The sequence below is a fragment of the Gambusia affinis genome, linkage group LG01 (genome assembly GCF_019740435.1).
Source record: "Gambusia affinis linkage group LG01, SWU_Gaff_1.0, whole genome shotgun sequence".
Lineage (NCBI taxonomy): Eukaryota > Metazoa > Chordata > Actinopteri > Cyprinodontiformes > Poeciliidae > Gambusia > Gambusia affinis.
Window position 1 is genome coordinate 27,952,307 of NC_057868.1, and position 15,362 is coordinate 27,967,668.

General features: G+C 39.5%; 1 protein-coding gene across 2 annotated transcripts in view; it reads left to right on the top strand.

Moving 5' to 3' along the window:
- The window catches only part of si:ch211-117c9.5 (sodium- and chloride-dependent creatine transporter 1), a 17,723-nt gene continuing 2,361 nt past the window's right edge, over positions 1-15,362 (top strand). The window contains exons 1-9 of one of the 2 annotated variants that reach the window (XM_044104326.1): positions 1-753; positions 1,869-2,171; positions 7,692-7,823; positions 7,906-8,227; positions 8,511-8,643; positions 9,861-9,995; positions 10,132-10,235; positions 12,798-12,922; positions 13,001-13,113. In XM_044104326.1, coding sequence (XP_043960261.1) covers positions 723-753; positions 1,869-2,171; positions 7,692-7,823; positions 7,906-8,227; positions 8,511-8,643; positions 9,861-9,995; positions 10,132-10,235; positions 12,798-12,922; positions 13,001-13,113 — 1,398 coding nt within the window. In that variant the 5' untranslated portion in view covers positions 1-722. The remainder of the gene's footprint in view (positions 754-1,868; positions 2,172-7,691; positions 7,824-7,905; positions 8,228-8,510; positions 8,644-9,860; positions 9,996-10,131; positions 10,236-12,797; positions 12,923-13,000; positions 13,114-15,362) is intronic. The other variant, XM_044104246.1, reaches the window with a different exon arrangement.

The following is a 15,362-nucleotide window of genomic DNA, read 5'->3' on the forward strand; positions in this document are numbered from 1 at the left end:
GCTATTATTTCCATTGATATCAGGTCAAGGACGTAATCAACGCATCCTTGTCGTGACGCTTTCTGTCTGAGGGCTGCTGCTGATGCTGTGCGCTCACCGCACCGGGAACTCCCCTCAGCCAATCACGTCAGTCGGCCGGCAGCGCGAGGAGGCGGGGGTAGAGCGTCCGCCACAGCTAACGGACCGTCGAATCGAGCGGATCACATTCTCCGAGCCGTCGAACCGCGGCACCTCGCAGAACAGGGATCATGGACTTCTAACCGAGCTGCTGAATCAAATAATCATACAAATTATTTACCCTTAGGCGTAGTATCATTTTTCATTTAAGGGGTTATCCATGAGATTCTTCAGGCTTACCTTTAAGTGCTTCGTCGACTGCTTTTGAATCTCCTCCTTGTCAACGGCTCAACTGACCGCGGCGCTTTGTGACATTTTTTCCATCTCTTTCGGCTGAGCTGAGGGGTTCCAACGTGTGATATTTAAAAAAAGAAAAAAAGAAAGAAAAAGAAACTGAATCTTTTTTATTATTTCAAAGAGAAGAAATAACAAACTCAGATAACAACAAGAACAATTGGAGCAGTGTAGCCTACACTGTGGCTACATCTCTCTGTCTCCCCCTCTGAGCCAGCCGGGTACGATTTTTCAAACAAACAGATATTCTTAAAAACTTGAAAGCTTCCCCCTGCCATAACAAAAACAACCAGCTTCTTTCTTCACTTAACATGTCACCTGAGTTGGAAGAGAACAGCCAAGGTAAGCCTTGCATGGACATCCTGTTTAATGTTATTTATTTATTTTTAACTTTACACCTGATTAAACATTTAGCAGACATTTCAACACCTTTAGATAAATGAATGCATCGCTGTTTCACATTATTCACCAGGGATCAGACACAACAGCTGAACTCTACCAGCTTCTGCCTTTATTGCTTAATACATCATGAGATATGACAGTAAATATGGCACATGCAGCCTCCAGTCACACTGAAGCTGAACAAATTACCTTCTGAAAGGAGAATTCACTTTATTTCGAATGAAATAAAGTGAATAAGCCTCGGTGAGGCTTATCTTTCTGTTATGCTCCAGCCTTCTTAAAATGGATTTTTTTTCCACAACCCTAGTGTTTTTTTTTTAATATAAACTATCCTGTCTCATTGTATTCTCCACCAGGCTGTTTTATTTTTAATTAACAATACGGCACACAGCTCTTCCTCACATGAATCATCTCAAACCAAAGACATCTTCTTTCCACGCTGATGCCTGAATAATTTCTCCCACTTTGTTCCTCCCTCCTCATCCGTACACACACATACACACACCCTTTAAACTGCTCCGATCTGGATTCATCTGGCGCGCTTTGCATCCATCTCAGGGCGTCTGACTCCTCATATCCTGGAATGCCACTGGTGAAAAGTGACGTGGCCTCACCCTTATTTAGTGGGTTATGTAAAACAGAGGAAACAAAAAGCTTTATGAGTAACACAGGAGGTGTGCCGTGGTGGCTCTGCTGGGCTTGTGTGCTGCAGCACACCAATCACGCCGCTAGTGAGACGCAGACAGAGAATGAACATCGGGGGGAGGGATCAGTGGTCACAGTGCACTCCAACACAGTACCGGTAGCTTCGAAATATAAATTTGCAAGACAGAGAAGGTTTGTGACGAGATGTGCTTATGAAAGGGAGTCAAGCCTCTTTAGTTTTCATTCACTGTATGTGTGGTCTCAGAGACAGTGGGTCATCTGTGATGACGTAGAATGTGTCTAGTTTATTCAGGTCTGGCTCTCATACAGATCCATTTCAGATCCTTTCATTTCTCCACTTCACCCCATCTCCCTTTTCTTTGTCATCTGACCCCTCTCTCTGTGTTCAGATGAAATCAGTGTCTCCCAGACGGAGGCAGGGGCCCTGTCCGAGGAGGAGGGCAGGGGGTCAGCTCGCCCCCTGGTGCCGGTGCTTGGTGCCGACTCAGGGTGTGAAGAGGGTGGAGGGGCTGGCCCACCGCAGACTCAGGACGGGGCCACAGCAGTGACCGGGAATGGGGCCCTGACGGGACAGGAAGGAGAGCGAGAGACCTGGACCAGACAGATGGACTTCATCATGTCCTGCGTAGGATTTGCTGTGGGCTTGGGCAACGTGTGGCGATTCCCTTATCTCTGCTACAAGAATGGAGGAGGTGAGCTTCAAAGGCCACTCTAGGTCTCTGCTTTGAGCACACAGACATGCACACTGAAAATACAGACATGGTAAGACTTTCTTGAATATGTCTGATACTCAGCGACTGACTTTCAGAAACTATGAAGTAGCTTGAGATTTAGAAATGCTCATAAAAACAGGACGATGTTATTTAGCATTTAATTTAATTTAACATTTTGCACCAATCGGTGAGCAAGTCTATGAGTCAGGTCAAATAGATTTTTAAATGCAAAAAAAAAATCTGGAAACTCCACTTCTGTTTTCACTATAAAACATGTCCAGAAATGGTATGGTTGTTAGTTAAATTTATGTTACAGAGTTAAATAAAAATCAGATAATGATTAGGACCATATGCATCATTTATACACAGGAACAAATGAGGATAATGTCATTTCTTTATTTTCTCACTGCCTCTATCAAAGAACCAACAGCACATTTTTTGTTCTAGAATTAGACCAGTGAAAGCCTGATCTCTAATTAAATGTTACATAATAAAAAGCTTTTCGAAATTTGATTGCTCACATGTTTCTCCAAGTGGTCTAGGACCATTTAAAGGAAGACAACCAGGAAACTAAATGCGGTATCTTTCAAAGTATTTTATGAAAGCACACAGCGTTAATTTACCCGATTATTAATAAGACATGTTGAGAGTTCTCACCCACACAGAGCTGTATAATATAAGATGCAGGTCTGTTGCTAGAAAAAAACATATTAGATCACATTGTTAATAGTTTCCCTTATATTTATATTATGTTGTAGTGACTTATGATGTAGTTTTTCCACATAAATAGATTATTTAAAATGAAAATTTGTTTATATTCAATGAATTACAGGAATCCTTTATAAGGTAGAATAAAGAATATTTTTAATTTTTATCAGTTAATCGACTTCAATTATCAGGTGTAGAACTAAAAATGTTAAATTTCCTTCATGGTCTCCATCTGTGTTTGGTCCGTTTAAAGTGTTTATGTTTTCTGTTCAGTTCACAGTTGAAATGCAACCAGAAGGAAACAAGTAATGCAAATAAAACTCACGTTGATTAAAGATAATCATACCTTTGATAAAGCATCCAGTTGGGTGCTGTACATGGAAAATGCAGCCCTTGCTTTCAGCCAACTTACTCAGCAGTTTCTGCCCCTAATGAGAATCAACTCCTCAGTGCAATCAACACAATTCTTGACGAGCCTTATCATCATCTGATCTGCATGTCTTTGTGCATAGCTTTCTTCCATAAGAGTTCAAGATCAGTTTATTAACCATTTGGATTAAAGTTCATTCCACAGTTATGAGTTAAAGTGCACTCCCTTTAAATTCTTGGGCTTTGCATATTTAACACATTTCTTGAATTTTTGGATTGTGATAGGCTTTTCACAGAAAACATTTTTGTTTTTATCTTTTTATAATTAGTATTGACATGGTGGAATCCATGGTATGTTGAGTGAATACATAAGATGAAATTTTAAAACCCTCTAATAATCTAAAAACAGTAGATTATTGAAAACCCTAGAATTGATTTAGACACAATTCTGTTCATTCCAGAGTTTCTGGAATGAAGTTTCACTCCATTCAATGGAGTGATATTTGAATCACTCCATTCATTGAACTCCATTCAATGGAGTGATTCAAATATCTTTATTTTGGTAGATATTCAGTTGGTTTGCACAGCCTTGTGGGATCATCTGGTCCGTTATCTGTTTCAGTTTAAAACTTTGGGAATTCCATCCGCCTGACTTCTCCTTTGTCAACCGTCTGTTTTGTGTTGGTGAGGAACTGACATAAACAAAGAAGGAATTGAAAGCAGGCCTTGATTGCTTCCCTGATCTGTTACATAAATAAACAAATGTTGACCTCTTCAGTGCTTCTCAAGTACAACAAAACATCCATAATAGAGTTAAACCACCTATAATTATTCACATCCTTGGTAGAGTTTGGTTAATGTCCGTTTTCTTCTAGATGGAAGTAATATTAGTGTTTTGGGATGACCCAGCTATAATCCTATCTTGAATTTGATAAAGAATTTGGAGCTAAAGATTAGGGTGATAGCAAGAGGCCTTCCAGCTTCAAAGACTTGGAGGTCGTCACCAAAGATAAATACTCAAAATAGCACTAGAAACATGAAAATAGCTGGTCACCAGTTTTAAGAAGGTTTTACTATAACACCAAATAAAGATTTTTTCAACTGATTCTTGGGAAGTGTATACAAAAAATTAATATGCTGTTTTATTCAAATATAAATAAAAACTTTTTTTGTATAGTGATGTAGCTTTTGTTGGGCTTTTTTGTCTTTTGTGAGATGCTTGCCCCCTTTCCTAACAGAAATAAACTTCTCGGTTGAATGAAAAGTAATTTCTAATCTAAAATGACCCCGGAGCATCAATAATCTTTAGTATAAGTGTACTTCCAATGACTTAGAGTCATTTTAAGGGCAATATACTGTCAAAACTAGATAATTACATACATATTTTGTCATCTATGTCATACTTATAGAGGCATACCTAAAACATTGAAGATGCTAATCATATGTATCAAAAGTTGTTTAATATATTGGCAAAGCAAATATTTCTCATTATTCAAGCTTTTAGCAAGTAGAAATCATTTTGATAACCTTAACTACATAGTAAAGAGAAGGTTTAGTCCATTTCAAGTCAAAGAGTGAGGTTATATAATTTTCCTATAGTGTATGCAAATTGTATTTCCATGAAAAAGAAGTCTCAGTAACTGAAGCTTTATCTGTAAGTGCACTTCACACAGTACGTATGGTTTATTGCCAACATGGTGAGCCATAGGGCTGTGAGGGCAGGTCTAGAAAGGCCTGCGTGCCTGTGAACACGTAGCTCTAAAGCTCAGCCTCTCCACGTGATTCTTTATTTATTATAGTCAGCCGCTACTTAACGGTTGAACTTAGATCAAGTAGTCCAGCTGCGTTTGTCCTGCTCTCGTTTCCCTATTAGGCCTTCGACCGGCATTATGCCAGGTTGGTAAAGTAAGTCACCTTGCCCAAGAGTTACCTCACCTCTCTACGACTTTTGCCCTTGATTTTTCTTTATTGCTGCCCTACCCACATTTCAGTATTTTTATGAGGTGTTTCATTGAACTAATGAAACATTGCTGATTGTGTGACAACACCGCCCTCCCTCAAGTATGTGTGTGTGTCTTGTGACCAGTAGCTCTGATACCCACCTACTAGTATCATATAACAATACTCTTTCTCACACAGTGCGCCTCCTGCACGCCTGACCTGCAATCCTGATGCGTACAGAGGTGTTCTCTTCCAGCATAGGGAGGCATATCTATGTGTTATGTAATAAACCGTCCATTTGTCCTCTCGGCGTCAGCACGTACTCATTTGTCACAGTTGCTACGCCCTTGATCAACTCGAGGGCGGAACGACGACTTGATCAATTACATTTCGTTGTACAGCAAAAGTCTCCGGTAACACCTGCTTGTGAATGAAGCAAAAAGGCCGCCTGCGTGAAACACTAAAAGACTAAACCAATGTAAAATTATGTAAGTAATCCCCTACAAATCAGATGTTTCTCTGTAAATCAGCCAGTGTGTCTCGTCCTCTTAGGATTACAGAGGATTTATTTAAGCTTGTCAGGAGCCTGCAACTTGATCATTTGAACAATATGTTGAGATATGTCAGGGCAGGCGTCTGTGTCTTTCTCTCTTCTGCTCTCCCAACCCTTTGCTCTCTTTGACTTGCAAATGTTTCCTTATTTGGCTAAAGCTCCCTTCTCTCAGAGAAACAGCATTTAAAAAAGAAAGAGGAGCTGAAGTTGTCAAGTAGCAGAGACCACAAAGTCGTTACTTTGGTGTGTGATATTTATTTTGTTGCTCTCTGTCAGAGCTCCGTAGCGCTGTCCCAGTTCCCTGCCTGCCTCTCGTGTAATCTATCCATCTTTCCCTCCTTTCTTCTCGGCCTCTTTCTGCTATGCGTCATCATCGTCATGTGACTCCCTGCCATCTGCGCACTATGTTGGCATCACTCGGCTGTGTTATTAACAAAACCAAGTGGTTGAAATTCCATTCAGTGATTTGAATGGCTCGTGCCACATTTCTGTGGGTTTTTCCCCCTCCTGCTGATCAGCTCACACTTGTGCTGCAGAATAAGAATTCTAAAAGAGGGATTAGCAGAACACTGAAAGCCATTAGCACAACCAAGTTCTACATGTCTCGGCTTCCTGTCGATTGTCCTCGTACCGTCTTCTTTTTTAGCCTCGTCACCTTGCAGCTTCCAAGTCAAAGTCTGATACCGTACTCTACCAATATGTCCAAACAGTTGTGAAAAAGACATTGCGGTTATTTCACACAGAGCGTCTGGTCTGTCCTCCTCCATGGATTTCACATATTTTGTCTTTTCTTACCTCTTAACTCCAAGTTGGTCATCTGTCCCTAAAACCTGACTTTTACATTTAGTATTAGACTTTGTTTCTGCTAGTGCACCTGCCTTTCCTATAACGTGTCTTTCTTTGGAATAGAAAATGAAAGCACTTTCCCAATCTCTGATATATCATAATACAAACATAAATCAATTATTTGTTACTGGTGTCTTATTGCATTTTCTTTTCCAAAGTTTGGCCTGCCAAAAGTAGTTTTTGCCAACTTCCAATTTCTCTTAACCATCTTCAGCAACTTCACAGCAATCAAAAGAAAACACTTATTTCTAGCGCTCCTGCTTTGAATTCCCACTATTTGTTTATATTAGGAGCAGAGATGAGAGCAGACTGTGCTTTCATGCCGTGAATTGTAAAGCAGCGTGTTGCTAATAAAAAAAACCCAAATAATTTGGATGTGACATTGGAAACATTCTTCATCAATGTATGCTTGTGATTAGCTTGTCTAATCACAAGCATACATTGTGATTAGACAATGTATGCCACACACACAATGTATCCTGCGCAGAAGTAAATACTTATAAATACTTATAAATATAAGTTCCTGTGTGTGTATTCCTTAGATAATGCAGACCCGTGGTCGCAAACCGTGTATCTCGAGGCCCAGAGTTCTCCAACATTTAGATGAGTCCCTTGTCATTCACACTTGGATTAAACAACAAACCTTCCTCACTAGCATGCAGTTATGCTCTACAGAGCTCTGCTAATGAACTAATACTGGAGCCAGATGTGCTGAAGCAGAGAGACGACTAAGGACTCCGGACCTTCAGACATGCAGTTTGAGACCACTGATGTAGATCCTCACTTTAACTCTGTGTTTTCCAAAAGACTGTTAATCGTTCCAAATCCAGCACGTTTACTAAAACACAGAGGTTAAAAGCACAAAAATTAAAACATGAGCTTTACGCTACTATGAATTGTTTTAGTAACTACTGAACTTAGCTGTGGGTCAGTGTACTGCTTTGTTTCCCAAAGGTGACTACAAATTGACATGCTGTTACAGACAGGTCCTTTTTGCACCTAAAAACGACGGGTGGAAAACGACCAAAGCTGCAGAAAAACGGAGATGCATTAAATAATCTGCGTGAATGTACGTTTTTCAGGGGTTTTCCTGATCCCCTACTTGTTGATCGTGTTCATCGGGGGAATCCCTGTCTTCTTCCTGGAGATTGCACTGGGCCAGTTCATGAAGCAAGGAGGAGTCTCTGCGTGGAACATCGCTCCGCTCTTTAAGGGTAAATACTTCTCCGTAATTCTCTGACAAAGTCTGATACTGAGTTCTGCCGAGGGAATCAACCGCTTTCCTCTCTTCTCTAGGTCTGGGACTAGCATCAATGGTGATTGTGTTTTTCTGTAATACTTACTACATCATGATACTGGTGTGGGGCCTCTACTATTTCTTCCACTCTTTCACTGACCCACTGCCGTGGGCCACCTGCGGGCACCCTTGGAACACCCCCAACTGCACACAGGATTTCCGACGCGCCTGCCACAACCGCAGCGCTCTGCCGACGCCTGCTGCCTCCCCCTCCAACCTCTTGTCCACCCTGCCCCCGCTGAACCTGACCTCCCTTCTCCTGATCAATAACAGCTGCATGGAGGCTGAGGGTCTGCGTTCCCCAGTCATCGAGTTCTGGGAGTAGGTTTAGATCCCTCACTTGAGTGTGACAAAATTTAGAAACTGAACACAATCAAAGACACGGACAAAGTTACAATTTCCTCATTTGAAATGCGTTTTGTATATTGGATGTCTTCGTGTTTTTCTCAATTTGCAAGCCAAACGAGTGATTTGATTTGGAAAAAACACACCTCAGTTCAGTCACAGTGTTTACGTTGTTTCAATGTGCGTATACTTTTGAAATCATTCTGGTTTTGTATTTGCCTAATTTAGCCCTGAATCAGTCTCCTGCTTTGCTTTCTAGACGTAAAGTGCTCCGTCTCTCTGGAGGCCTGCATGAACCTGGTGTGATCATCTATGAGATGGTGCTGTGTCTCATGGCCACCTGGGTCATCGTTTACTTCTGCATATGGAAAGGAGTGAAATCTACTGGCAAGGTAATGTCTTATATAGAGGCAAAATGCTAACGCCTACCTGGCATCACATGTCATTATTTAGGTTTACATAAACCAGATTATTATTCATACAGGCTGTATGAAAGGCTCACACAAACATTTGCCGTGAATGCGAAAGGGAAAGTAACTGCAGCGTTTTTTTTCCTTCTCAGCTCCAAATCAGCTTTAGCATAGAGGAGGGTTCTGGACTGAAATGGAACAACTTTCTTAGAATGCTTGCCTATTTCTGAAAGTCTTTAAAACCATAACATTTGATGATCCCCAAATATTTCTTAGAATGTAATCTGAGCAAACACCTAGCTACTTCTTGTTTTTATTTTATTCAAAACGTGGCCATATATCCTCATCTTGTAACATGTAGAAATGTGCATTCTTGTGACTCCCACAGCAGCTAAAGCTTATAGAGGGAGGGTAAAATATTGAGTCAGATTGAACCGACCTGCTGTAAGCTGCTTATTGCCTTTCCACTATGTACATGTTTGCAAGCTCAAAGGGGCCTTTCCCTGCCCATGTTTACCTTGTCAGACCAAGACAAACTGTGCTCTGTCAGTATTTTATTCCCGCCAGACTCACACTCTTACATGGAAACTGGGAGCAGCCTCCTTATAATAACTTGACATAGAGAACATTTAGAAAAGGTGTACTCCTTGCAACACCCACTGTTGCAGGGAGTGTTCATGTTTTCTGGGTTTCCATCAACAGGCCGCCTTTTCTTCTCAGTAACTCACCAGAGTCCCTTATACGTCTCTTAAAGGAAGTGCGTAATCTGCTTCTACTTGTGCCTTGAGTATTTGCAAAGCAGGTAATAACCCAGTCGAAGTGACTAGAACCATTCTACAATAGCTCAAAGGAATTTAACCAAATTAACTCTATCCTTTATATCTTTTTTAAGATTCAAAAGTTTTCAAAACTTTTAAATATTTCCACATTTTGCCATGCTGAAATCTTGTCGTACTAGAGCAACATAATGAAGTGAAAAGATAGTAGAACATTGTTTAAATGCCGAGAAAAGTGTGCTGTTTATTTGTAGCTAGCCTCCTTTACTTGAACACCTCTAAATAAAATCTCGTTCAACAAGCTACACTTAAGCTCTAATCAAAGTCATGTAGTAGTAGAACTTCATTGCACATCAGCAATCAAAATCTAAAGAATGAATTAGTCTCAGATTGTAAGCTCTTTTTTATGTGTGATTTGTTTAGGTTGTGTACTTCACAGCACTGTTCCCCTACTTGGTTCTGGTGGTTCTTCTGGCTCATGGAGTCAGCCTGCCTGGAGCTCTGGATGGAATTGTTTACTACCTAAAACCAGACTGGTCCAAACTGGGAGAAGCACAGGTAACATTCTTCCTTTACACGTTTTTTATGTTCTACAGTCCAGAAACCAAGTAAAGTAAGAGAGTTTGAACAAACAAAGACGTCTTAATGAATGGATCAGGATCGTTGGAAATAGTCTTTTAATTTTCCATGATAGGTGTGGATTGATGCTGGCACTCAGATTTTCTTCTCCTATGCCATCGGACTTGGTGCCCTAACTGCACTGGGCAGCTACAACCGCTTCCATAACAACTGTTACCAGTGAGTTTTTACACAGCATAAAATCCAGACACCGCTGATTCTAAAAAGAGGACACTTTAAAAAGATGTCATGACCTTACCTTTCATCCCAATACACTCTCATTTGGTCTTCCAATGTCTTATTATGTAATGTGTCCACTGTTCTATGGGTATTATAAATATTAAACTTGGAAATGGTTGGAAGAATAAATGAAATCTAAAAGGCTTCCGGGCAGACTGCTCCAACTTAAAGAATATTTCTCCCATAGTTTTCCTGAAAATGTGTGTAAAGTTCTTTCCAAATATGGCTTCATTTTTGATTGCTGCTTGCGCTTTTGCATGTTTAAACAACGTTTGTGACATTAATGTCCTTAAGCAATAGTTGCATAATTCTGGAGCAGTAGTATGGACCTCTGTGGTAAATCTCACAGCACAGCCTGCATCTTTGGAATGCTCATAAAAATGGGATTTCATAAATATTTTGCTGGTAGACATTTTCTTTTCTTCTTTAACCTTAGTTGGAAGTTACAAGATCATGTTCTGTTATGGTAAATGTTAGCTCTCACACATGCAATAGGTCAGGAAATGCAGCGTTTTTGAAAACTTTTCTATCTGCGTTGAACTTTTTCACATTTTTCACTTTACAATAGCAAACTTTATTGTATTTATTGTGATGTGTACTAAACAATACAAATAAAGGTGAATAGTAATGAAAGAAAAATAAACTTTTTTTTTTGTCACGTTTACAGATAGAACTGAAAACTGTGGTGTGTATTTATTTTTAGCCTTCATGACTCTATCGAGTCTAGAATCACCTCATGCTGCTATCACAGCTGCAGTTCTTTGTATATCTCTACCACCACTGCACATGTAAAGATTAAAATGTTTCCCAATTATTTTGTGCTCAGGTTCAGTCAGAGTTATGGAGAACCTGTCTTTGAACAGAAAATTTTAACCTTTCCCCACAGATTCTCAGTTTAGGTTTGAACTGTGACTTTTTAGCATATAAATACACTTTGCTCTAAATCATTTCATTATAGGTCTGACTCTGCGTTTACTTTATTTGTGCTGGGTGGTGAACTGAGTCTCAGGTGATTAAGAGCCTCTAACAGGTTTTTGTTCCGGGATTATCCTGAATTTAGCTCAATCCATCTTCTCTTCAGCTCTGTATCAATCCCAGAGCAAATATTTTTCCCACATTATAATAGTGCCACTACCAGGTTTAACAGTGGCAGTTATGTATTGAGGTTGATGAGCAGTGGCCCTTTTTTTGCCACACACTGAGTTACACATGCAAGTCTTTACATTCTCTTACAAAACCCTGGGGTCTTCACAGGACACTTGGGTCTATTCTTACTCACAAATAATGTATGTTTGCTAATTGGGTGATTTCTAAAAGCAGTTGGTTGCACAGGATTTCCTTTATGAATATAGGGGAAAAGTTGGCAAAATATAAAGCAAAGAAATTTGAAGAAACTCTTCAAATTTCTTCCACAATTATGCACTACTCTGTCTTGTTCTGTCACATCAAATTGCCATGAAGTACACTGCAATTCCTAATTGCAATAGGGTTTAATGTGAACAAGTTACGGATGCCTTTGTTAACAGCTTTCTTTAATGGTATGCTTGCCATAGTGCTTCAAAAATCTAAAATAATAATCTATCGACCTGTTAACAGTGTTGTTCGGAACCATTTGACAGGGTACCTTGAAAATGAACACATTAGCTGTAATGACTGGAAGGGAGCTGCTGTTCAAACTATTATATTGCATCTGTCCAACGTCTTTTTGTTAATACGAAATAAAGCAATCAATTTCCCCGAACTGAGCGCCATTTGATTTCAAAGAATTTTCTTTCTTCCTTGTTTGAATGCTGTAATAAATCGGGATTATGGCACACATTCTCAGACAGTCTCTACTCAGAGGGATTCAAGGTGTTTGCTTCTGTTTGTTTACAGGAATAGTCACAGAAGTGCTTGTGGAAAGAGCAAAAAAAGAAGACAGAAAAAAAAAGCAGCATTGGGAAAGGAAAATTGATTCCTAGAGGCTGTTGACATTTTTCCTTAGAGGAGGGTGATCGTAAACATTACCATGAAACCCTATTACAGCGACCAGTGCAGATGTTGTTTATACATTCCTCATATCTGAGTGTTGTGCTACAGTAGATCTTAATACAGTAACACTTGTAGTTGGACTTATAGTGGTGTATAAGTCCAAAAACAGACACATTTTTTTAGATTCTGAAGTGTACCTCAGTATTTCCAACAGAGAGCATACTCCAGCATGAGTCACTTAACTCACATGACTGCTTCTAATAGCACACAAAATGGAAATATAGATTTGAAGTGCAACTTGTCTGGCAGTCGAAGGCATTAGCTCTCCTTGCTACATGCCATCTAAGACAGCTATGTATTTCAGAGAAATTGCTATTGATCTCTAATTTACCATCCCAGGCTACCTCCTCTTTGCTTGGGTCTGTCTTGAGTATGTTACATAAGCCTACGTTACGTCATATGCTCTGACATATTTTCCCCACATATTTTTTTTTCTTCATGTAATTTTTTTTTTTTTGCGTTTCCCTGCAGGGATGCATTTATCCTGGCTCTTATCAACAGTGGAACCAGTTTTTTTGCTGGCTTCGTTGTGTTCTCTGCTCTGGGCTTCATGGCTGCAGAACAGGGAGTGGACATCAGTAAGGTGGCTGAGAGTGGTGAGTCCACTCATCAGTTATGAGTCACTCTCAGTATCGAAGGGTTTTATCATTCTAACTGTGTTTCTCTGTCTGCAGGCCCAGGCCTGGCTTTCATAGCCTACCCTAAGGCTGTGACTCTGATGCCTCTGGCACCGCTTTGGGCAGCCCTGTTTTTCTTCATGTTACTCGTACTGGGCCTGGACAGTCAGGTAATGCTGAGACTTGACTTTGGTGAAAGAAGTTAGCTCAGAGGTAATTGGGTTAAACATCTTATCCCGACACTGCGACTCTATTTACATTTAAAATGCATCCAGTTTGAAACGTTTGCACAGATGCTCCACAGATTTAATTGTTTTACTAATTCTGTGCCTTAAGGAAGACTTCAAGCTATTCTTTATCCAGGGTGGAATTATTGAAAACATTCGGCTTCAATGAGTTTTAAAATCAAAAACTGGGTGGGAATTCACAATTCACTCTGAATTTAACAGTGAATTTTCTCCAGTTTTTCTTCAATTCACACAATTATGTGATTGCTAAATTATACAGTCAAAGATGACTGTGTTGTGGTGACAAAAAGCTCTTATCCTCTTACAAATTTATTCAGATTCTCCTTTTTTTTCCACAATTAAAGGTTTCACATGATTAATTACCTGCGACAGACTGACGACCTCTCCAGGGTTCACCGTGCCTCTCACCCGGAACATTAGCTGGAGATAGCCACTAGCAACCCTCCCAACCCCATTAGGGACAAGGGTGTTGGAAAATGGATGGATGGATGATTAATTACAGTAGTTCAGTATCAGACAATAACTAAGGTTAAAAGATACATGTTTTAAATGATGATTTAGCATAAATATATCCAGACTAACCTGGCCCAAGTGAAACCACCTCCATTAAGGTATGAAACCTGATTACTGTTTGACCTGCAGAATCAAGAAATCCCTTACAGCTTAAAGTTGGCTAAAGGATCTCAGCACAAATATTCCCTAATCTAAAAAAGTTCAAAAACATATGAGAAATTAATTGAGGTTGTGTTTTGTATAATTATTTCACCCTGAAAAAAGATTGTTTCGAATGCATCCCTAAACGCACAAAAACATACATGAATTACATGAATATGATTTAGGTGTTAAAATCATTCATCCACAAAGTTACTCGGCCACTGTTTTATTTTCTGCCTTTTTCTGACTCACTTCCTTTCACACGAACGACTTAAACACACCACATCTATGGCATTTCTTTGAACCCCCTTTGCTATGTTCCTGTTTGAGCCAAGGCCTACATCTATTGTCTAGCAGCCCGGAGATTTCTCAATGAAACTTCTGTCTGATTCACACAGAGAGTGTCTGTCTGCTCTCAGACACATTCACTTACTCTCACTTTCCATTCTTGTCCTCATTTCTTCTCCTTTTGTTTTCGTTTTTTCTTTCTCCTTCTGCCAGTGCCACGTTGCACAAGAATGTGCTGCAAGTTTGGCGTTCTATTTTGAAAGCCAAACTATTTTCCTGCGAGCATCCATAAATACATTGTTGCGCATGGAGACTGGAAAAGGATGGCATTCAAATCTCCGGTGTATAAAGCACTTTTTCAGTTAGATTGAACATCTGCAGTTTGACAGGGACACTGAGCAGTGAGCGGATTCCTGCAGCAGTCTGTTGGAAACAAAGAACTCGGTGTCCGCTGTAACACTTCATATTAACTTCTTGATAAAAACAAAGTTGTTTTGAGTCTGAACCTGATGTTGTTGCTTCCAAACAGGCATGGGCTGGTCTGAGATTCTTACTAATTTCTCCTGAAGTTTATTAAATAGTACTGTAACATCATTTAAAATAGCACTTTATATATGGATAAAAAATTTAAATAAGATATATCACAAGCTAATTGATTTTATGTAATTCAGAAAAGTCGTTTTTATTTCCATAATACAATATAATATTTAATTAATAAAGTAAAAGGTACTCAAAGTTAACTTCTACCTTACATTTAAAAGAATGAGTGACTAACGAATCAGTAAAACATGCAAACTACAAAACAGACAATGAAAGCAGTGAAACATAGCCAGACAAAATAACTATTAGCATGAATAAAATAAAACCCATCTGTTGATCAATAAGCTAAAATATTCTGCTCAACTGGAACTAAAAGCCATAAAAATATACAGAAAGTAAAAGCCCTGAATAAACAACCTTTAAATTTAGCCTTTTGTCTTTTGCTGTTTGTGTATTGAAGCAGCCGTGGCACAGTAAACAGGGATAGCAGCTGGTTAATTACTCAAGCTGTTTTCTTGGATAGAGCTATTTGTGGACTTCTTTAAGGAGACTGTAGTTTTACCTTAAGAGCGATGGATGGCATTCCTTTAGTTTCCACACTATGAATGTATCTGTTCTTTTAGACTGGAGATCTTTTCAGACAGCTTTATTTGCCTTATTATTTTTTTTGCAAGTGAGGGGAAAAGCGC